Raw genomic sequence first — 24,582 nt, 5'->3', positions numbered from 1 at the left:
TGGTCAAGGTGTCCCACTGCATAAGCAAGAAGCACCACCACTTTGTTCATCAGCTCTAATTAGCCACAACAAGTTACATAGACCTTACACAAATGCTGGTAGGATCCCAAAGAGTAGGAAATTGGGGGTTCAGCAAATTACCTTTAAATGAAAACAACGGAACAATAAACAATACTTCGACCTCAGCAACAATCAATACATGCTTAGTGAAATCAATAGTAAATACTATTTTCCTTCACTAGTGGAATAACTTTACAATTTAACAGCATAACATGAGCTAAACATCTTTATTAAAATCATAGGGGAACACAAATAATTTAGTTTCAACTCCTTATCTGTAACAGATGGATGACAATACAGGCTATTATATGACTACTATAGAGATCAGCAGCAAAAGAAACATTTTGTTTGGAATTTTGAAAATACTCTTATACATCTTGAAACAAGGTGGTTGTATTAGTTAATAATGAATAAGGATAGATTCTTCTGCATCACAACTGAAGTGGGACCTGTGAAAAATCCATTTGTCTCTACTGCCATCTCTCAGTTGCCATTATTGTCTGGGAATATACAATTAATTTCTAAAAATTTTAACTCAGACATTTTTAGTCTGAGTTGATCTGTTGGTGTCATAGACATTTGTCTGCCAACTTGGCTAAAATAAATCTAGCTGAGTCTCCATCGTACTAAAAGAAAGCTTTTTGCCAGTCTGCAAAGCAGTAAGATTGCATGTGGGAGAGTCAACTGAACAAACCAGCACTTTCTGGCAGACTGAGAAATGATAGTAGAATATATAAGAAATCATTGCTATTAAAGTGAAAAGCAAGTTATACTTCTTGCATTTTTGAGAAATATCTAGAACAGGCTGTAGAAATTAACATGTGCTTTCATTTGCTTCCTTCCGAAATACTAAAATTGTTCCTTTGAAAATAAAAAAAGTATTAATTTCCTAAAGCAATGAAAAAAGATAAACTAACAAAAGACAAACAAATCTTGTTTTGGTGACTGTGATATTTATTACATTCTCTACCTGACAAAAAAACCAAAAAATCTGCATTAAGTTTGAGGTTGCCATTTAACTCCTTGTCCTGGACTTTTTCTTTTATCAAACCAAAAAAACAAAAAACAAAAAAAAAAACAGTCTATGTTCTACTTCTACTGCTGTTCAAATAATGTCACACCTAAGGGCTAACTTTCCTGTGCTTATTTATAAGAGTAAAAATGCCTCTGGTGAAACATACACTCCTTGTTATTCTGATGATAATATGTGTGGGTAGAATATCTTATGACGGCTATTTCCAAAAATCAGAAACAGAATTTCTAGAATAGATTGTTTATTACAAAAAAACCCCACAAAAATGCAAAAGATTAAGAATGTTCAATATCTGAAGCTCCATATAGTCTGAAGAACAAGGTGGAAGCAGCATAAAGGAGAGCACAAGTGATAATAGTTGGAAAATAAACATTTTCAGTGTCAGCAAGGAGAAAATTGGGAGGATGGTTGTAATATAGAACATACTGATGAAATGATGCAACAGTAAACTCTCAACAATGCAAAAAACCCATTTTCAGTCACAGTGCACTAAGCAAGGCATTACTAAACATTTTTAAAAATATTGTTTTTAAAAAATTAAGTGGTAAAACTATAATGCCAATAGCGCTCAAAATCAACAAAGGCAAAAAGTAAATCGACAGTAGCATTCACAACCACCACATGAACTGAAATAAATCTATTTACAAGCATATTTTAAAAAGCCTCTACCAGCCAGTTAAAAAACAACAACTCACTGTGCAGCCCAAATTGATTCCACCCATGCATTGTGTGCCCAGGAATTTATAAATTGATTTAAATAACACTTAAATCAATGTGACTGCAGTTCACATTGACTGGGCCTCTGGGAACTAGTGAGCTGTGTGTACTTTGATTTGATCCACTTTTTCTGCATTTCTATAAAGACAAGGTGATGTTGTTCCATGACATGTCATTCTTTCCTAAGATGGTTTTGGATTTTCACCTCAACCAACCTCTAGTATTACCTACATTCTTCACATCTTCAATTTCAGATTTAGAAAAAGAAAATTACATATATTGGATGTTCACACGGCGGTTGAGGAGGTTGGACTTCATGGCCTTATAGGCCCCTTCAAATTCAATTATTCTATGATTAGCAACCAAGAATCTGGAAATGGTGAACGTGTTACCTATCAGCGTTTATCCAAATGGATAGTGAACACTATAACCTCGGCTTACCTATCAATGAAGGAAACTGGTGTCCAAGACTTTGAAGGGGCATTCAACTAGAGCAGTTTCTGCTTCTACAGCTTTCCTTAAAAGTGTTCAGCCAAGAGACATTTGTAAGGCAGGAATATGGCCCCAGCCCCTGATGTTTGTCAGACATTACAGGTTGGCTTTCAGAGCAAAGATAGTTCTTTAGGCAGAGGCGTTATTTCTTCTGTTTTGGACTGATATCCCACCAGCAAGTAAGTGAGCTTGACAGGTATCCAAATGTGTGATTCACAGAAACCACAAAGAAGGACAGGTTGCTTGCTTGTAACCGTAGTTCTTTGGTCACCTGTGAATTCACACAAGCCACCCATCTTCCCCTCAGTCTGCTATGCAGACACATATTTTATCAGTGGCAGATTGGAGCAACTGAGGATTATTGGCAGGGTGGAAAAGCATGCAGCAGTGGAGGGAACAAGAATGAACAAACTTTTTTTCAGACTCTACAGCAGGGGTGTCCAACCTTTCACCTTTAGAAGATGAAAATTTGGTTTGGGCCGCACATACATTTGGTTTGGGCCACATGGGGGGGGGCAGCCCTAGCCTTCCTCCGCAGCCTCACTCCAAGTGCGCTTACTGGCAGCTGCGATCTTAGACAGCAGAGGCTGCCAGCTTCGACTCCGGTGGCTTTATGGGGCCGGGAGGGGGTCCACCCATTGAAGGGGATGGTGCAATGCAGTCACGCATCCCCCCTGTCCCCTCCCCTGCCACTCCTTCCTTCCGTCCGTCTCCTCTCCTCTACTGTTGTGACGTGCTCCGGCCACATTCCAGCCGCAAGCACTGGCAGTGTAACTTGAAACTTTGGAATTTCTTTAAAAAAAAAATTGCACTGGGCCGCATTACGAGCTAACCTGGGCCACAGGTCGGACAAGCCTGCTCTACAGTGTCCTGAAGATCTCTGCACAGACACCAGGACATTCCATCACTAAACCTCAGTTTTCCATTTATTTCCTCCAAGAGTGGGTTTGTGAGTGTACTCAACAAACAATGCTCCCCCACGTCTACTGCTTTTTAACAATATTTTATCTTTCAAGAAATACCCTGTCTACACCTTACTGGATGTATAGCTAGCACTGCTCTGGCTGCATAACCAACAGCAGCCTAAACATTGGAAACAAAGGGAACAGTGTTGTTTTTAAAAGGCATAGAACATTGTTACATATAGTACATAACATCATAAATGAACTGTGGAACAAAAGTAAAGCCTTGCCCACCCCACTGCTCCACCAGTTTACCTTATCATGATTTTCTATTAAGATCTCCACCACAATATTTTGAAACTTCAGGTCCATGAGGGCAGCCACAGTTTCTTCTTGTGGCCTCATTAATGTTGGTCCAAATACTACTCCTAAATTTGCTACAGTCATGAGATTCTTCTTGGCATTGGTTGAAACACTTCTCATGAAAAAAGAAAGAAGAGAAAACCAAAATCAGTAATAGAATTTTCAGAGAGAAACAAAAGCTATTTATCTAAGCTAGAGAAATGAAAGACTTGGCAACTTATGTAACTATGATTCTATTATTGGTGATCCATGTATCCACACAAAATGGGTGTCTGCGCCTGCATGACATTGCTTTTGAAAGTTCCAGAGCCTCAAAAACAAAAGTGCCTTAGCCTATACCATGCAAGTGTAGCCCTGCTTTCCTCACTGCCAATTGTCTGCCGCAAGAAAGGAATAGAGAAGGATGGAACAGGAGGGGAGGATTGTGCAGATACATGGATCACCACTCAAAGAACCATAGTTAAGTAAGTAACCAAGTCTTCTTTTTCATGGTGTCCATGTATGCACATAAAATGGGTGACTAGTAAGCTATACTTTGGAGGTGGGAGTTACACCAAGATAGAGGATAAGATAGCTCATCCAAAAGCAGCATTCTTTTGAGCTCTTAGGTCTAAACTATAGGGTGTGACAAATGTCATTGAACAGAACCAAACTGCTGCTCCACCGATCTCTTGGATGTCGACACTTTGGATGAAGGCCATAGAGGAGATGTCTCTTTTAGAGAGACTGTGGAAGGTCTGAGGTAGGGGCTTGATTGCTAGTTCATAAGCGGGCAAAAGCCTGAGAGAGCCATTTGGAGAATCTCTGAGAGGAGACTGTGTGTCCCTTTTTGTGACCTTGGTAGGAGGTGAAGAATTTAGTCATTTGTTTAAAGTCCTTTGTAAGATAAAAGACCAAGGCTTGCCTGACATCCAAGGAATGAAGGACCTGTTCTAGGTTATTCTGCAGAGACGGATAGAAGGCAGGTAAGACAACGAGTTGAGAGATGTGGAAATAAGATGCAACCTTGGGTAGGAAAGTAATGTCCATGTGGAGAGTAACCTTATTATGTGAGAAGAGGGGGCATGGGGAACCACACTGAAGTGCTGTAAGCTCTGCGGCCCAACAGATGTGAAGGCCACAAGGAGTGCCACCTTGAGCGTTAGCAGGTGGAGATCAGTTGTAGGCAGTGGTTTGAAAGGGTTAGTGAGCTGTGATAGTACTTGTGAAAAAGACAATGGGTCATGAAGGGGCCTCACATCTCGAATGGCATTCTGGAGGACCTTGAGGAATTTTTTGATAGTTTGATGTTTGAAGAGATGCGAGGATGGGTGATTAGCTGGTTGATGAACCACTATGGCTGCCAGATAGACCTTAATAGAGGAAATGGAAAGTCCCTTTTGCTTGAGATAGAAAAGGAAAATAAAACAGCGGAAAGGGATGCTGGTGAGTGTGGCTGACCTTGTGACAATGCATAAAGCGGATACACTTCCATGTATAGACATATAGGTAGTTGGTGGAAGGACTTCTCGCTTGGCTCAGAATATTTGCGAAGAGAGGCATATCCCCCAGGTGGTGAGCTTCAGGCAAGTGTCATTCGGATGAAGTATCTTGCCATGGTGACAGGAGAGGAGGTCTTAATGTGGGGGCCACTAGAACGTTCCAAAGCAGTGTTGCGCAGACACACATACCTATTTTGTGCATATACATGGCCCCCACGAAAAAGAAGTTGAACTATTTCCCCCATTTTTCAAGGTTTTAAATAAACAAAATCTGATACTTTCACCATACAAAATAACTCATTTGAATATATACTAGCAAATTTAGATTTTAAGAAGGAGGTGTGAAGCCAATTTACATTTACCAACAAATCTTCAATTTTGGGGGACGTGGGGCATATACACATACACACACAAGACAAAGTCAAACTCTCTTCTTTTATCTTCAACCAAACCAGCAAAATATGTTAATACATTACATTTCAGCCTGCTTCTCTCAGATATATACAGAAAAAGGTGAGGTTTACTCTTTATTCCAAGTAATGTTCCTAAATAAATTCAGAGTTCATCTCTGAACACAATTCCTTAAGTTGAGTCATAGCAACTGGACTTCTTTCTTATTAGGTTGAAACGTTTCACTATTCATCCAAGTAGCTTCTTTAGTCTGAGGAGAGTTGGTAGGAGATCCCTGATATATCCTCCACTTTGGTTACATTTCCCCAGATCTGAATAGGCTTCTTAGATGGACAAAGGACGCGGGGTGGTGAGTGAAAATCCCACTTCTGCAGTTCTTCTCCAACTACTGTCATGGGTCGTTAACAGTCATTAACAGTGGTCTCTCTGGTGGGTGTGGTCCTGATCTTTCTGGGGACGGACAAAAGGGCAGCATGATAAATGGGAGACAGATTGTATCTTAAAGCCTCCACCCCTGTTGAGTGGGGGATTTTTTATACGCACCTGTATGGCCTCCCTGACACTTGTATGGCTTCTCAAAATGGCACCTGTATGGCCTCTCAAACCACCTATCTTCTCGGTCCAAAATTAGTACATTTTGGTCATGAAATGAGTGTCCTCTATCCTTCAAATGAAGGAACACTGCTGATTGTGGTCCTCAGCTATTGCCCCTCCTATGCTGGGCCATTCTCCTGTTTAGTGGCTGTTTGGTTTCTCCAATGTGGAGCTCCGAATACCCCTCTTTGCATTGGACCACATATACTAAGTCTCTGCCTTAGTGTGTTCATGGGTTTGAAGTGCACAGGTATGTGGTTTTTACAAAAAAATCCTTTTGAGCTTTTCAGACACACCCACCATGTAAGGAATGACCAGGTTCTTCCATTGGCTCTGGGTCTCAGACTGTCCCATTGTCCTGCTGGGTTGGGACATTGCCTTGTTAAAGCTCATTTGATGACCAAAATGTACGCATTTTGGACTGAGAAGAGAGCTCATTTGATGACCAAAATGTACGCATTTTGGACTGAGAAGAGAGCTGGTGGGTTTAGCATCGGTGGTGACCTGAACAGTGAGTTGGAGGGCCTACCTACGAAGAGGTTGATAGGTGTGTCCAACCAAAGTAGTTGGGCTGCACGTTCTGGTGTAACCTCGAGGAGCTTGGTAGGTGGGCCTGAGAGTGAGTCAAATAGGGACAGGTAGCACGCTTGGAGTGAGCACATATTCAATTGGGCATGTGGTATGACCGACGTGGTGGAGGTGATGAGGGCTAACAGACGTTGAGCATGGTGTGCCGTCACAATGGTACGGGGCTGGAAGTGTAAGAGGAGTGAGTGGAGTTTCATCACCTGTTCCTGAGGGGGGAAAGCTTGAGCTCTTCATGAGTCAAGAACGGCTTCTACGAATGTGACTCTTTGAGATGGTAAGAGGGCACAAAGTCTCTGTTGACTCTTAGGCCCAGATCCGCTAGAAGCGAGAGTGTTAAATTTATGTTTCGTGTAGCCTAGGAATGAGAAATGACTAGCAAGCAATTGTCTATGTACAGGAAGGCGGAGACTCCTTGGGTGCGAAGATAAGACACTAGGGGGCCATGCACTTGATGAAGACCCGGGGGGGGCAGTGGGGAGGCCGAATAGAAGGGCCTTGAATTCGTAGATGGTGTCTCCAAGGGAGAATCTGAGGTACTTGTGATAATCTTGATGAATGGTAATGTGGAAGTAGGTCAATGACAGCAAACCAGTCGCCTTCTTGAAGAATGGGTAGTATGTGCTCTATCATGACCATATGAAAATGTCTCTGAACAATGTAGACATTGAGGTCTCAAAGGTCAAGGATGGGTCTGAGACCTCCGGCTCTCTTTGGGACAGTAAAGTACTGGGAGTAGAATCCTGGGTCGTCATCTGGGGGGGATGACAGGAGTGATGGTGTCCTTTAGCATTAGAGACTGAATTTCTTGTTGTAGTATAGTTGATGGAGTAGTCAGGATCATTCTTGATGGTGGTAGGAGAGAGAATTCGATTACATACCCCACAGTGATGGTGGAGAGGACCCAAGAATCGGTAGTGATAGAAGCCCAGGTTGGAAAATGGGCTTCAAGACATGGTGGTGAATGAGAAAATGGGAGGTGGGTGGATTTGGGCAGTGGGAGAGTCAAAGATTCTGCTTTGGTTTTTTATCAGGTTGCCTAAAAGACTGTCAAGGGCGCTGTAGTTGGTTGTTGTGACGAGGTTGGAAAGATGAAGAAGTTGATGATAAGTATCTCTGCCTAACCATAGGTTGTCTGTACAGTAGGGGAAAGAGTGGCGCCACTGTTAGCGCCACTCTTTCCCCTATGATTGCATATTGTAAGAGTGAGCAGTCTTTCTCATTTTTTGCAGGTTGTCAAGAATTGTATCAGTCTCGTCATCAAAGGGGCCCTCACCATTGAATGGTAAGTTCTCAATGCACAGACAAGGGTCCTCTGAAATATGGGTGTGTCGAAGCCATGCATGTCTACAGAGTGTGATGGCAGTGGCCATGTGTTTAGATGGCATGCTCCCATAGCACCTAAATAGTTGGCAGCTTGAAGGGTGAAGGAAGCTGAAGAATAGATTCTTCTACCAATGATGTCAAGCTTTCTACCTTCTCGGTTATTAGGAGCAGCATTAGAGCGATTACGAGCTCTATTTTGTGTAGCATCAACTATGACTGAATTAGAAGGCAGATGTTTGGAGAGAAAGGTAGTATTGTCTCTGTGTGTCTTGTACAAATTCTTGATACATCTGGACATTTGAGGTACTGAGGAGGGTTTAGACCATGATTGTTTAATGAGAGAATGGATAAACCCCATGTGAAGTGGTGGGGTCTGGTCCTGACTGGTGTCCTCATAACCCTTGTCTGATGCTGTTGATACTAGCTGTTGGACATCAAGGTCCATCACCTTCACTATGCAGAGAATGAGTTGTGAGTAAGAAGAGAAGTCCTCGGATGGAGACAGTGGGTTGGTATCAGCTATGTCAGAATCCGATGTAGGTAGATTAGGCGGAGACTCATGTGGAGGTGAAGAGTCTGAAGTGTCAGCATCAGAGAATTGGTAAGTTGAGCGGGGGTGATATTCTTGAGGCAGAGGGGATTGTTCTCATGGAAATCCTGATGCATGAGGCAGGTCATCTTGTGGCGGTGAAGTGGGATAAATTCTAGACTTGCCAGTACAATGAAGTTTCAGAGGAACAGACTGAGTGGATGGATGAGGTAGTATATAAAGTGACTCACTTTGGGTAGCAGTATTGAGCATGAGCATCCTGTGGTGCCATCAACCCCGGTGGTATCAGAGGTTGTGAATGTTCAGCAGCAGATCAGCAAGTCTCTGAAGTATAGTGAATATTTCAAGATTGTTTGCGCAGTAGCAATAGATCAGCCAAAGCAGAGGCTGAATTGGACTCGAAAACAGACAGAGCAACCCACAAATTTGGGACTTGAGTGTGTCGATAGAGGAATTGCTGTAGCGTTCAGCAGAACTGTTAGGCCAGTCTGGCGACTGTGGAAGTAGAGAAGATGGTGAATGTCCAGACGGAGGAGGGATGGGGTAATCATCCACAGAAGGCGAATCAAGACATACAGTCAGCTGGTCTTGAATGGGAAGAGAAGAGACAGTTTTGTCGGGTGCAGACCGTGAAGAAGGAAGCCTGGTAGAGGGTGAGTCTGTAGATGGTTTTCTTTTTCTTCGTAGACCTCAAATGGTCAGACGCCGAGGTCAGTTTTGATGTCAATGTCATTTTTGATGTTGATCCTGATGTCTTAGATTTCAAAATTGACTTGGACTTAGGCTTCGAAAGTGTTGGTTCAGGTATCAAAGAAGCAGAAGGCATGTCTGTAGAAACTGTGCTAAGAGCTTGGAGAACTGAAGTGGGTTCCATTGAAGGTGGTAATGGTCAAATGGAGCATTCCCAGAGGAAAGATCTGAGGTGCAGTTGCCTGAGCTTGAGGGCCTGTTTGGTGAGATTTCAACAGGCCTGAGAGGAAGAAGGTTGGTGCGATTCTCCCAGACAAAAAAGACAGGAATCATGTCTGCCGGAAAGGAGGTTCTTGTTAGGGCACAAGGTGCACCATTTGAACGGTCCTGTGGGGTCCATAAAATGACGGGAAGGGAAAGGGAAGGGAAGGTGTTCAGGAAAGGGCGAAACAGTTCAAAAGTCTCTTAATATTTTCCCTATGTAATTTTTTGCTTTTAGTAAGAATCAAAAGCAAGGCGAACGGAGAGCTCGTCGAGAGATGAAATCTCAACGGCAGGAAAAAGGAACTGAGGCAATTGCCAGAATGCTCAGACCACATGTACCTGGGGGCAGTCCTTGCGAACACCTGATAAAACTCTAGAGTATTCCAGAAACCTCTGAGCAAGCATAGATTAACCCATTAGTATGCATTCACAGAGACTACGAAGAAGAAATCAGAGATCTCCTACCAACTCTCCTCAGACTGAAGAAGCTACCTGGATGAGTAGCAAAATGTTTTAACCTAATAAGAAAAAAAGTCCAGTTGCCATGACTCAACTTCCACATAACCTCACCTGGATAACTGAGAATCTTCACGGATAAAATTCCTTAAGCTTTCTTTAGGCACACTGGGGGGGGGGGGACCATTTAAAACTAAATCAGTATGCAAGATACTTACTTTGCTAAATGTTTCACCAAAATATCCAACATTTCTTTATTCTTCTCTGGAAGTTTATGAACCAAGAAGTGAATAGCATTAATACGAGACTCAGGGCTGCCACTTTCTAGACAAGAAATGAAGCAGGAATTCTTCTTAGTCATGCACTTGACACAACATATGTGCTTGACAAAAATTATACATAAATATTTTAATTGCCTCTCCATATTCTTAATTTTCTTTTTCAGGAAGGACCAGAATTGCATTTAAAACTATTCTCCCCCTGCCCTTTTAAAATAATACAGTTTTCTAGTGTGTTTTCTTTGGAAGGGATTGAGGATAGAGAACAATAATTACTGAATGACATTCTTGACATAATTTATGGGCTGTCTTAAGACACAAGAAGGCATTCCTCTAAAATAAGAATGGATAGGATACTTAAACTCCTAGTCAGGTCTACTCAGAATTTTGCCTCTTTATTTCAACACATGACCCAGAAAGTCACTTCCACTTTCTAAAAATATATATCTTTTTTGGATTAACATTTACATGGCAACGTACGTGTCCCAATTGCTTTGGGGGATCATCTGCTATTCTGGGACAATTTTTATTAGTGTTAGGTGTGCTAGAGATAAGACAGGGGGGCCTGTACTTGGGGCTTTCGTAATGAGCCTTTTCCCACTTATCTTTCCAAATGAAATCAATAACCACAAGTGGCAACAAAACAAATCACCTTATCTTTGTGTGCCTATATGTATGTATGCACTGAAATGCTCATATATGTATGAGAATATCGACCTGAATAAATCACATGTAGACATTCTACTACTCTGACTTAAACTGACTAACCAATTATAACAATTCTTTAAATATATATTTTGAAAGTTAACATTGATTTGTTAAAATATATTTTGATCACTTATAATGCTGAAAGATTCAATTAAAATTAATGTTCGCCTATGAGGTACTGCACATTTATATTGGTTTTGTAGAAAACAGGAAGAGAGCCTATTTAGAAGCTTTAGATGTGGAGAGATAAGCATGTATTTATTTTCCAAAATCAAGACATAACTCTTTCCAAATAGAGGATGAGATCTTGTTTCTTCCACTTCCCAGTCTTTTAAAGACAAGGACCTGTTTTCAGAATACTTTAATTTCACTTATCTAATTTTTATCTAAAGTGCTAGAGGCAAAAGAACACATTTACTGACTAATATTTATGCAGTATCTGTTCCCATGGTGATTTTTCTCCTTAAAATTATTTAAAATCATGCCCCCCATGCCAGTTGCTCCTTCTTCAAGTCTTTTTTTTTACATTCTACGTATTGAATTCCACCTGATAATTCATTGTTTCCACAAATTTACAAGAAAATGCTAAGAGAGGGAAAGAAAAGAATAAAGACCTTATAAGCATCTGATACAGACCACCACTATCAAATTAACAGGAAATGTTGAGATATAGAGAGTGTGCCATTCCCATTCCCCTCGATTTTACTACAAAGTTCCACATAAAGAGACATGAAAACATGCATTTAAAGTAATGCAAATCGCTCATTCTCTAGGAGGCTAGCCATGTTGTACCTAGTACAGATGTAAAGTTAATCCAACAATATCAATATGCAACATATTTTAATACATTTGAACATATTTTATATTTGCAGGAACATTTTATGCATCTAGAGGTTGGGGGAGATAGCTGAATGGTCCAGTGATTTAGCTATCTGGCTGCAAAGCCAGAAGTTAGGAGTTTGATTCTCCACTGTGCCTCCTGTGAGTAGGGCCAGCCTGTGTAGCCCTGGGCAAGCTGCATGATCGCAGGGCATACCCAAAAGAAGGAAATAGTAAACCACTTCTAAGCATTCTCTATCTGGAAAATCCCAAAAACGGCTGTCATCAGTCAGAATTGACTTGATGGCATGTGACTTTCATTTGAGGTGTGTGTGTGTGGGGAGAAATATGCAATTCTCAAGTGGCCTTGATTAAAGCTTCTGAGTATTAATTACACTTTTTATGCTGTAAGTAGCAGTATGCTCAAAACTACTGTATCTTGTGTCCACTACTTAAAAAGACATAAGGTTTTAATTGTAAGTCCAATATTTACTGGCAGGAATGATGAACTCTTTGTGCAATTCATAGGTCATTAAGGGCTCTGGAAGGCTTCTGTTAAGGGAAAAAAACACACTCAATTATTAAGTAGAAATAAAATTAAGTACACTGACTTCTATCAGCATTAATTCCTAGTATAAAGATCCTCAAACAGCCAACCTACATATTCCCAACCTTGGGTGATCCAGATGTTTTTGGAGTGCAACTCCCAGAACTCTTCACCACTAGCTGTGCTGGCTGAGGTTCCAGGAGTTGCACTCCAAGAACACCTGGTTTACCCAAGGCTGGGAATCACTGCTTTACCAGACTATATTACATCTAGTAAAAGGAAAGCAAAGTGTGCTGCTTATATACCCCCCACAGCATTTCAAGCACTCTCTGGGAAGCTTACAAGTTAATTATGCAGGCTACACATTGCGCCCCCCCCAGCTAACTGGGTATTCATTTTACCGACCTTGGAAGGACAGAAGGCTGAATCAACCTTGAGCCGGCTACCTGGGATTGAATCCCAGGTCATGAGCACAGTTTGACTGCAGTACAGCAATTTAACCACTGTGCCACGAAGCAATAGTATACTATTGTCTTGAGTTGTACTAGCCCTAAAATATGTCTCTGACTAATATACGAGAAGTAGCATCCTATCAAATATTCCCTTCAGCATCATTCATTCGGTGTACAAAAGTGAGGGAAACCCTTGGGCCCTATCACCTTGGCAAAGAAATGACTTGGTAATGGAATCCTTCCTTTAAAACCTAAGTGTTTCAGATTATATGATCACACATTAGCTAGTTAAGTTTTTTAAAAAGATTTTAGCAAAAAACATCACTCAGAATGTAAGCGTCTGTTATCAGTACTTTAAAAGCCTTTGTAATCAAAGATGCTAATGCTAAAAGAAATGTGTTTTTCAACCAAAATTTTTCAGTTTAGCTGCAGTTAAATTGCAATTAATTTTTATGTGAAGTTTACCTTAAATATTGCTTCAGTGCACTTGTTATTGTCTTCACTTCCCATTCTGTGGAATTTTCCAGTTCAACTTCATCACATGTTTTTGCATCTAGAAAATGATCATGGGGGAGGGGAGAGAAAAGAGATTTAAGCTGTTCTTAACCAAGTCCCTACTATTAACCTGTGGTTACCAAACGTCAGCATCATGTTCCCTTTTACATTTCTGAGACTGTTACAGCTCCCTACTTTTCCTTTACCACCCTCCAAACACTCAAAAAATTCAATTAAAATTAAAAAAAAATAAATAGAAAAATGTTAAAAAATATTTTAAATTAAAAATAAGCTCACATTGTTTTCTTTGAGAAATTCTGGATTCCAGTAATATCTACCACAGAAACTTGTTTAAGCTGATAAAAAAACAAAATTGTTCATGAAAATTTCATTCTCCCTGCCCAGAACCTCCTTTTGTCCTCTTAGGACCTCGCACAATCATTTGGGAATCCGTGCTTAAACATCAATATCCACTGAAGTAGAAATGATATTACACTTGCAAATAAGTTATAGATTATGCATGTGGGATGTATGTGTTCAACACTATTTCCAGTTGCAAAACCAGTTGCACACATCGTTTCATGATGTAACACCCAGTTACAAAAGTAGTAGTGTGCCTACAGGCATAAAAATAAACACTTAACAGAATTTCAGTAACACACAGTTTTCCTTCACTGCTATTATACTGCATTTAGACTATAAAACAAGTTTTATAAAAGGCAAGTTCACGGCTTTCGATCCCAATTACCACCATTCAGGACCCAACCTCATATATCCTTCCATCATGTCAATATATCCAATACAGATTAAGAGTGTTAGCTGTACATCCTCCATGTAACTTCCCCAACATCATCCAAGTATAATGTATTTCACACAAGTCAGCTGAGCACTAATGACCAACACATATCCAGTGTGTAAGCATTTATACTACAGCACACAGGCTGGATGTTGCATTTAAAGGGTACGTTAAAAACCTGTTTGTACAGTGAAAGTTTAAGAGAGCTGGAATGGGGAAAAAATTTTCTTAATGACAATAAAACATAACAAAAACTACATGCATGCCACTCAAGTACAGTACAGTATAACCAAATGAGAATTGTTGTGTGTTACTAGAAAATATTCAATAGAGTTACGGCTCAAGAGACTATGTTTCTGCAAACTAAAAAAGAAGTTATATAACTACACTTTTTCACCATGTAAAAATTCTGTCAGTGTTACACAATACATGGGTGATAATACTGATTTCATCTTCTACAAGCAGTTAGATTCATTGAAACTGATTTGTAAAAAGCCTGAATGATCATATGTAAAAGATTCTTCCTGACAAAGACAGTGAAATGAGTCTAAGCATGGATTTTATTTTATTTTTAAAAATAGGTCTATATGGCATTATCTTGAAGGTAACATTTCACAGCCTAGTATTCCATGATTTGACTGGAGTATCCTGTGATTTTTTTTAAAAAAAAAAACAGGTTACAATCCATTTGTTTTTACAGCAGGTAACAGAAAATATAAGAAAAACTACAGCAATGGTAGGCTATTTTTTATCAGTTTATATGTTTTAGACTTTAAATTTAACAATTCTTAAAAGATCAGCAACAAATTATATTATGATTCCTTATTATAAGTGGTCCTTTCTAAGACAGAATAATTATCTTCAAAAGGATGTCAACCAATTAATTATTGTTACTCAACATTCTCTCATTAAAAACACAAGTCAAATAACATTTGCTATTAACTTACAAGTATTAACCACTACCCAAAAGACATGTCTAATGTTGTTCTTGTCTTTCAACATGCTTTCCTCTTCCAAAACTTGAACAGTGTCGGTAGAATACTGCCTGAAGAAAGGGAGAGGAAACTCTTTTCTATTTCTGCATACCTCCCTGGAAAAGTTATTTCAACACAGAAAGCTGCGCTCTGACAAACCATGTAGTTGTGGCCTAGTGAAGCCCTGATTTCTCCTTTCCCACCAAAATTAAAGCTGAGACAAATTGACCTAACACTTGATATCAGGAAGTAAGATGGGAATGTGGTCAAGAAATTGAGCTGGAAAAAGGAACTACAGTGGTGCCTCGCAAGATGATGTTAATTCGTTCAGCAAAAAACGTCTTGTGAAAACATTGTCTCGCAAAATGCGGTTCCCTATAGGAATGCATTGAAATCTAATTAATGTGTTCCAATGGGGAAAAATCATCGTCTTGCGGAAAAAAGTCTTGCGAAACGCGTTTTCCCATAGAAATGCACTGAAATCTAATTAACGCATTCCTATGGGCAAAAAAAGTCAGAACAAAGTCAAATCAAAAAACTTCATAATTATCATAGAAAAACATTCATCTTGTGAAAAAGGGTCCGTTAAAAAATCGTCTTGCGAGTTGCGGACCCAACTATCAAAAACATTGTCTTGCGAAAAAGCGTCTCTTTAAAAAATTGTCTTGTGAAGCATAGACCCATGCATTGTCTTGCGAAAATCATCCATAGGAGAAACCGTCCCGCGAAGCACAACAGCGATCACAAAAACTAATCGTCTTGCAGATTAATCGTCCCACGAAGCAATCATCTTGCGAGGCACCACTGTACAGTGTTGATTGGAAAATGGTGGCTGAAAGAGTTAGTACACCATTCCATTCAACTACCATCAAATCTGATCAGCATTTTACTGACATGAAGTCTCAAATTAAACATGAATGTGCTAATTTGGAAGTGATTTTATGCATGGTGCAAACACAGGAGGATTAGTAGTTTATTTTTACCACTTTGCTGTGTAATGAAATAACTGTTTTAGATTACATTTATACTGGTGACATTATAATTAGAGAGCCATGAAATAAATTAACAAAGATTCTAAACTCTTTTAATGTAATTTTCAAGACTGGCTATTGATGCTCTTTATACTATTCTGTTGTTGAGGTTCACATAAGGTAAGTGTAACCTGCTCTGATTAATTGCAGCTAACTGATGATAAGCTGGGCTGCATCATGTTTGTGTGATCAAATGAATGAACAGGCATATGACTGAGACACCTCATAACTTGCCACTTAGCTGCAATTAGCCACATAAACTTATGCAAACCTTGTTTAAGTACTGAGAAGATTCTGGCCTCTATTCATGTCTAGAATAACATTTGTATCATGTATTTATACTCTCATCTTCTTTGTTGCATGTGATAGTGTTCAAGTCTGAACTATCTCTGTAGACAAAAAAGATAAAACTGACACTATCATATTTTGGGCACATCATGAGAAGGCAAGGTTGCTGGAAAAGACAATAACGCTGGGAAAAATTAAAGGCGGCAGGAAAATTGGAAGACTAACTATATGATGGATTGACTCCAAAAAGCAAGCCACAGCCTCAAAGTTTACAAGAGCTGAACAGGGCTGTTGAGGACAGGACATTTTGAAAACCATTCATTGATAGGGCCTCCGCATAAGTCGGACACAACTTGATGGCACATAACAACAAACCTTAAGCTTCTGATAAAATGTGTCAGACATTTACATACTCCTGTCATAGGGTCACTTTAAAAAAAACTTATCTTTTGACAGCATTTTAAAAGGCAACAAGCAATATCCTGATATTTGAAGTGGAAGAAGTACCATATCCACTTGTATCATTGCAGGGGGGTCCTTCCATTACAAAAAGCAGTACCTTGCTTCCCCTCACCACCTTCCCTGCTTGCTGCTCTCATCCTCTTGTTATTAACCTCTATGCAGAAGCACCAGTCACATTTCTGCAAAGTCTGCACTTAGCCAGGTGGCTATGAGAACAAAGATGATAAGGAAGAGAAGTCACTGCCAACGCAGCTAAATATGGACTGAGCAAAGCAGGGGTGGGGGTGGTGAGAGGCAGAGTGAGGTAGGGAGGTCTGAGGAGGAGGAAGAGGTGAAGCTACCATCACTAGAGCATGTTAAGATAGCAGCCACAAACCAAACAAATGGGAATGATGAAGGAGATGATGGCGGTGAGGGAGGCAATCTGGCGACAGAGGAGATGGCAGTGGCAAAAACACTAATGGTTGGAGGAGCGAGTATTTTGGGGGAAGGCTGTTTTAGCATGAGAAGTTAGGCTGCGCAAGCAGCAGAATTCCATGACAAGCAAAGTGCACTATGTTAACTGTTATATGTCATCAAATCAAATCCAACTGATCGTGAACCTAACAGGATTTACAAAGTATGTGAGATATTTATGAAGTGGCTTTATCATTGCCACCACCCAGTGAGTTCAGCAATGGAGACTCACTGTAGAGTGGCAATGGTAAATCACTCCTTAAACATCCACGTACAATGGTGCCTCGCTCAGCGACATTAATCCGTTCCGGAAAAAATGTCGCTAAGCGATTTAATCGCTAAGCGATTTTTAAAAGCCCATAGAAATGCATTAAAACTTGTTTAATGTGTTCCTATGGGCTTTAAAACTAACCTTATGCGAAGATCCTCCATTGCAGCAGCCATTTTCAGTGCCTCTAAAGCGAGGCAACACAGCGGGTGGCCATTTTGTTTTCGGGCAGCCATTTTGAAACCACCAATCAGCTGGCCGAATGGGGGCTTTGCGGTGATCACTTCCCCGCGATCATCGCAAAGCGATTTTTCCCATAGGGACCATCGCTAAGCAATCGCTCTGGCAATGGCCAAAACCCCATCGCTAAGCGATTTCATTGTTCAACGGAGCGATCGCTAAGCGAGGCACCACTGTACCTCGAAAATCCTGTTAGGGTTGAAATAAGTCAAATGCAACAGCAGTGGCACTTCATCCATCATAGTTTTGCTGCTTGAGCAGCCACCTCTCCCTGCTTAATGACAGCAAGTACAGGTTACTTATCAGAAATTTGCAAATTCTTAAAGCTTCCTCCATTTATAATTATACATACTAGATTTCTTTCTAGATTCCCTTAGAACCTTAGTTATTGAGGGAGAGTTATCCATGCTGTAAATTTTAACGTTTCTACGTCTAGGTGACAAATCTAATTGTTGTGACATGTTAGGAGATCTGAAGTAGCAGGCAGTTTCAGATTGTCCATTGTCATTAGCAGCAGGGTCATAAACCATGACTGTCACGGCCACCATGTGGTTATTAGTATTGCATCTGTCTTCTCCTGTCTGATTTTCACAGTTGTTGGATTCATTAATGGAAAGGGAGGGAATACATACAAGTTTGTGCAAATGTATCCCCCATGGGTTTTTCACCTTTGTTTGTCCGGGAACAATACACCTCGCATTTTTGTTTCCCCAGGGTAATATAAAAGTCTATCTGTGGCAACCCCCACCTCAGTGTTAACTGTTTGTAAATCCTGTCTGACAGCTCTCATTGGTGAGTCTGCATCTGATTTCTGTTCAGGGCATCTGCAATTTGGTTCTCTTTGCCAGGCATGTGGATTGATACAAAGTGAATATATCTCTTGATGCATCTTTCCCAGAAGTATGTCAGTAGAAGTACTATGGTCATGAAATGTATGCCACCCTGTTTGTTTATGCAATACATTGTGGTGGTGTTTTCTGTGATCATCTGCAACTACTTTTCCCACCATGATAGGTTCAAAGGCCTTCACAGCCTTGAGGACTGCTAACATCTCCAGGTGATTTATATGCTGGACTCTCTCCTGAGGAGACCAAAGTACACGGATTTCCTTCCTTAATAGTGAGCACCCCAGTCTGTTAAGGCTGGTGTCTACTGTTACCGTTGAGGAAGCTTGTAGAGATCTGATAGCAGTTGCAGTGTCTTCTGGACATTTCTCCACAGTTTTCCCCTCAAATTTGCCACAGCTAACCAGTCACCTATCAAGGGAAAAACATTTAATCCCCTCACTCTGTGATACACTGCCAATGGTACCGTACATCAGGGTGCTATTAAAAAGTCAAAAAGAAGCACCCTGAATTGGTATATTCAACAATCTAGGGTGAAACAAAACACGTTGAGGGTTTGATGATATTGCTAAGTGGAAATAGGGTTCTTTCAAATCCACCACTGCAAACTAGTCTCATTCCTACAGAAGTGGATAGCTGCCAGCATCACCATGCTTAACTTTCTTATAAAAATATGTTTATGTTTATGTTCCTAAAGATTAGTAGTCTTGGGACCTCAGAGGACCTAAATGGAAATGATAACAATGATAAACAACACTTAATATTGTGTTTTTTTTTCTTTTTTTGCAATGAAGAATGAATATGAAGTGGAGATAAATTGTAAGGTGAGCAACACACACACAAAAAAGGAATAACTATTTCAAAGACAGAATACTGACTGTAAATGCTCCCAAGATACTGCTTAGGTGGTTAGAGGGAACTGTGGAACAACCAATGGGTATGGGTGGAGCAGTATATTAGATGAGAGGAAGGGTTAAAGTTCTAGATCTAGAATGTTACTGAGACTGATAGCAAAGCAGCAGAAGTACCCATTGTGTGTGTGAATGGGTAGAATTTATCATACAAAAATGACACCAGAAAAGTTTATCATGTGGACTACACAGAAATAAGAAATGGACTAGAAGAATTCAGAATGCTGTTAGCTACATTAGAAATGAAGGGTTTACACATCAAGTATATTCACCTCGTTTTTCAAGGAGAAACTAGTGTAACGATTTCAGTCTAGTCTGACACAGAGAAAGTAAACGTCTTTACCACAACGTACTATGAGCTAAGTACTCCCAGGAACTGTTTGGACTATTAAGTGTTAGTGTGGGAGGTGGGTGGGGGTGATAAGTAATATGTATAGTGGTCAATTTTAGGACAGTTTTCTAACAGCTGAGAGATGGATCAAAGAATGGGATTGTGAATTATATTAAAGCAGTGATAGGTAATGTCCCAAAGATTAAGAGCCACGCAAACCCATCCTTGGGCTTCCATACATGCTTCTGTAGCTCCCCCACACCATGTTCTTATAAAATCTGGGTTTCAAAATGAATTGAAAAAGTTCCCTTGCACTATGTAATTACCAAATGCTTTTTAAAAAGTTAAAAACAATTTTTAAACTGAAAATATGGAAATAATTCCTCTATCTCAGTTCTCCATAGGAAGAGTAGTCTCATTAACCATCAGAGTGAGATGGAGAACATCTCACTGGACCATCTTTCCCATAAATCACTGCAGCAGCATTCAGGGAGCAGTGAGACTGAGGTGGCATTCCATACTTCTTGTAAGACAAAATATATGGAATGAAGAGGACAATGGCGATAGAAATACATCTCTTTTCCATCTTGGTTTCTCCTCTCCCAGTTCCAGAAGTCTTCCTGGGCAACTCTAAATGACTTCTGGTACTGAACATTCGAAAATTCTAAAAGTTCCATCCCTAACAAATATTAGGCAATTTTAAAGCACTGTATTTTAATTGTTTTATCTTTTAAACTTTTTATTTTATTCAAATTGTAAGCTGCCCAGAGACCTTTGGGTAGTGTGGGCGGCATACAGTATAAGTTAGTTAATTAATTAATTAATGCAGCCAGAAATATTTCATTTCTTTCAGAAATTCATGTGCTCTTCATGCAAATGTGCTGTATTTATTCAGACCAGGGTAGACATCTGTAGCACTTCAAATGTTTCCATTTAGTGCAAAAAAATTTTCACAGAACTAGAAGAATGGGCTTCTCTTTGAGACAGCTTAGTGTAAAAAAAAAACTCAACAAAAAATTCTGTTTATTTTTTTTAAAATTAAGCAGGAAACTACATTCACTTTTGTTTATCTTCTGATATTTGAAATACCTCATATTCTTTCTCTGACAACCAATTAACAGTCTATTAATTCCTTATGGGAACTTTGAATTCCAGCACAGATAATCTCATCTGTTTTGTCTCAAATGGCTTTTGATAATATTATTTTTCACTTCCTACTACTTCTTCAGTCATGCGATGCTTCAAGATAGAGTGACGTTTATAGGCATTCTTTGAACACCACAGAACTGCTGAAAATGAATCAACTATGAAGCAAATTAATACTTAGGAAGAGCACTACAACAAATTTTCATGGAAAAGGATAGAAGATCTCAAGCCTGACATCCTACCACAACTCCTGAAAAGACAGCCTGTTAAAAGAGTCATACAGGTGGCGAGGATTTGACAGCAGCCTATAATATAAAAGTGCTTTGCCATTCACATAATGTCTGGAGTAATGAAATAAATCCACTTGCTGGCTTCCTCTAGTTTTCTCTGCCAAAGAACACTGTGTTATCAGCACAGATGGAGCATGCATAGTTCTGGAGAGGAGCCTGTTGCAAACTAGCTTCTCTGAATATCAATGAATCCTTGAGAATCAGACACGTGCTACTGTCAAATGACAGGTTTGGGACACTCGAAAAACTGAAGTAATCCCGGTGGTCTCATCTGACTGCATATACTGTCAAGCTTCCTGGACAAGAAGTCTAAAAGTGTTAGAGTCTTGACTGTTGTAGTGGGGTTAGATAATTGACAGGTGAAGAATGCCACTTAAGTACCCATACCTTGGAGAGCGTGATATGTACCCAGAATTGCTGATGTGTTTAAGTGAAACTGAAGACTTTTTTTTTGGAGGGGGGGAGAGTTGGGGGGGAAAAAAGAAAAGGATACAGGAAGATGAAACTTCTCAGAGCCTCACTATCAACCCAAAGAAGAAGGGATATTAACATATATAGTGTTCACTGCATATGTGAGTTGGAAATCTCACAAAGGAATCTAATACGACATAAATCAGTTAACTAAGCCAAAAAAAATTGCTCTACCTCATTGTTTAACCTATCTCTTTGCTTTGTATGTGAAGCTAAAAATTAGAACAAACTTCTTGGATCTATATTAAAAAGTATTTAAACTAACAACCTTTAGCTTCACTAAAATGATTAACATGATATGATGCCTAGGGAAACCCTAAAAATGGAATACTGCTCACTCTTAACTTTCCTAGAAGTTTCCATCCATTACAGAAATGTAAAGCAACTGACACGAAAACATTAGGTAAGACCTTAAATATGCACAAGATACAGTATGCAAAGTATGTCATGACAGTATGGATTATGATAGGGAGGAGCCATAGGAGTTTTACAGAACTGAGGGAGATATTAATATAATAATAATGAAGATCAGATCAGACGATAGGATTTCAACCTGTGCTGGACAGGGTTACATTTCCCCTGAAAATATAGGTTTGCAGTTTGGGTGTGCTCCTGGTTTTGTCCCTGAGCCTGGATGCTCAGTTCTTGGCAGTAACCAAGAGTAGATTTGCACATTTAAAAATAATGCACCAGCTGCACCCATTCTGGAGATGTCTCACCTGACCACAATGACACATGCCTTTGTTATATTTCATTTGGATTACTACACTTACATGGGGCTGCCTTTGGAAAGTGTTAGGAAACTACAGCAGATCCAAAATATTATAGCTAGTTAAGTGGATCTGGTTACAGGGATCAAAACCCCTTTTGCAACTGCTCCAGTGGTTACCGGTCTGCTTCTAAGCACAATTCAATATGCTGCTTTTGATTTATAAAGTCCTAAATGACTTGGGTCCAAGAGACTGGAAAGCCCACATTTCTCTTTATGAGTCTGTGCAGGCATTAAAATAATCAGGGGAAACCTTTTTTTTTTATCCCACCGCCCTAAACAGGTAAGTTTGGTGAGGACATAAAAGAGGGTCTGCTCTACTGCTGCTCCCAAGCTGTGGAATTCCCTCTTCTGGAAGGTCTTTGCTGTCTTTCCACAGGTATACAAAGACCTTTCTCTTCACGCATGCTTTTTCTGCCTAAGAGTTGGTTGCCTAAGAGTTGGACTGCTGTTGTTTTTTAATCATTTTGATTTTTCCCCTCCCTCTCCAGTTTTTATATTATTTGTTTTTAATATTTCAAGCCACCTTGGGTTCTCTTGAGGAGAAAGTAGGGTATTATTGTTTTAAAATAATAATAAATAAATATAAAAATAAGAGGCATACCCATCAACAAATTCAGAAGTCGCTGGACCTTTGAACTCACCCCGACAACTCTGTAAAGTCCTTGGTCATTTATACCTGGTAAAGAGACAAAAGCGATCAAATCTAGAGTACTAGAAATTAAAGCCCTGTTTCAAAATATACAAAGCAAAAATTAGAGATTACAAAGCATGCTACATTATTAAATTTATCAATACCACAAAACTGTATTATATAAGGGAAAAAACCAAAGTGTTATAGACCACTGGTTCTTAACCTTGGGTTACTCAGGAGTTTTGGACTGCAACTCCCAGAAGCCTTCACCACCAACTGTGCTGGCTGGGGTTTCTGGGAGTTGCAGTTCAAAAACATCCGAGTAACAAAGGTTAAGAACCACTGTTATAGACTATCACATCAACATATTATTTATATACAAACATTGCAGTTCTGCATTATATACCAATTTTCTGAACTGCAAAAATTAAAGAAAGACATTATTAACAAATTTATCCTGATTAAGTTGGTGCTTTCAGTTAACATTGCAGTAATAATAAAGACCAAGCCAAAAAAACCATTTGTGGCTAATATTAATTTTTTCACTGTTATAAAACCATATAAAGTTACAGTTTTACGTAGACCAATAGAGCATTTATCATTATAAATAAGTAATTATCAGACATTTAGTGAGATTCACAAAATACAACAGCTAAGTTTAATTCTCAATAATGAATGCTATAAAATAAATAAAGTTACCACTATTTATTACGTGCACACAGAGAAACTATTAAGTTGTACAATAATTTAATAAATGGGCAGTGTCAGTATACATGTAAGGTTATAACCCTATGATAATTGGAAGTACATGCCGGCAGCCTTAAGCTACCGTGTTTCCCCGAAAATAAGAATGGGTCTTATATTAATTTTTGCTCCAAAAATGCATCACAGCTTATTTTCAGGGGATGTTTTATTGTTTTCATGTACAACAATCTACATTGATTCAAATACAACCATGTCATCTTCTGCTTGCTACAGAATGCTGCACAATGGTGGAGGGCAGGGTTTCACTTAACTGGGGCCTATTTTGGGGGTAGGGCTTATATTAGAAGCATCCTGGAAAATCATACTAGGGCTTATTTTCATGTTAGGGCTTATCTTCGGGGAAACAGGGTAGTATACAGATTCCTCTCAGCAGGTAAAGACCATCATTCATAGAGCAAGATAAGTCGTTTCTGTCACTGCTTTTCTGACAGTACTTTTGGCGGGTGGGGATGATGCATGGGAGGCATTGTTCAACAAGATCTTGGACTCACCAATTCCTCCCAACCCTAATTTATCTGAGGATAAAAATGACATCAGCTCTCAAGATGACAGAGTTACTTTTCCTTTATAAGGAAACTATGGAAGGGAGGAAAAAGGAAAACCAGCAAGTAGAATGAGGAAAAAAGGGAAATTTCCCTCAGATTCTGTCTTGCCGTCTGGCTGCATTTGGAAATAGCAGTTT

General features: G+C 39.6%; 1 protein-coding gene across 5 annotated transcripts in view; it reads right to left on the bottom strand.

Moving 5' to 3' along the window:
• Positions 1 to 24,582, bottom strand: part of ARHGAP10 (Rho GTPase activating protein 10) — a 145,959-nt gene that overhangs the window by 62,724 nt on the left and 58,653 nt on the right. For all 5 annotated transcript variants that reach the window (XM_078394762.1, XM_078394761.1, XM_078394763.1 and 2 more), the window contains exons 15-19: positions 23,106 to 23,180; positions 13,194 to 13,281; positions 12,223 to 12,281; positions 10,143 to 10,248; positions 3,520 to 3,679 (exon numbers count right to left, since the gene is read on the bottom strand). In XM_078394762.1, the coding sequence (XP_078250888.1) occupies positions 3,520 to 3,679; positions 10,143 to 10,248; positions 12,223 to 12,281; positions 13,194 to 13,281; positions 23,106 to 23,180 (488 nt within the window). The remainder of the gene's footprint in view (positions 1 to 3,519; positions 3,680 to 10,142; positions 10,249 to 12,222; positions 12,282 to 13,193; positions 13,282 to 23,105; positions 23,181 to 24,582) is intronic.

The sequence above is a fragment of the Pogona vitticeps genome, chromosome 5 (assembly GCF_051106095.1).
Source record: "Pogona vitticeps strain Pit_001003342236 chromosome 5, PviZW2.1, whole genome shotgun sequence".
Lineage (NCBI taxonomy): Eukaryota > Metazoa > Chordata > Lepidosauria > Squamata > Agamidae > Pogona > Pogona vitticeps.
The sequence above is the reverse complement of the archived record's forward strand: the minus strand, read 5'-3'. Positions and strand labels throughout refer to the sequence as shown.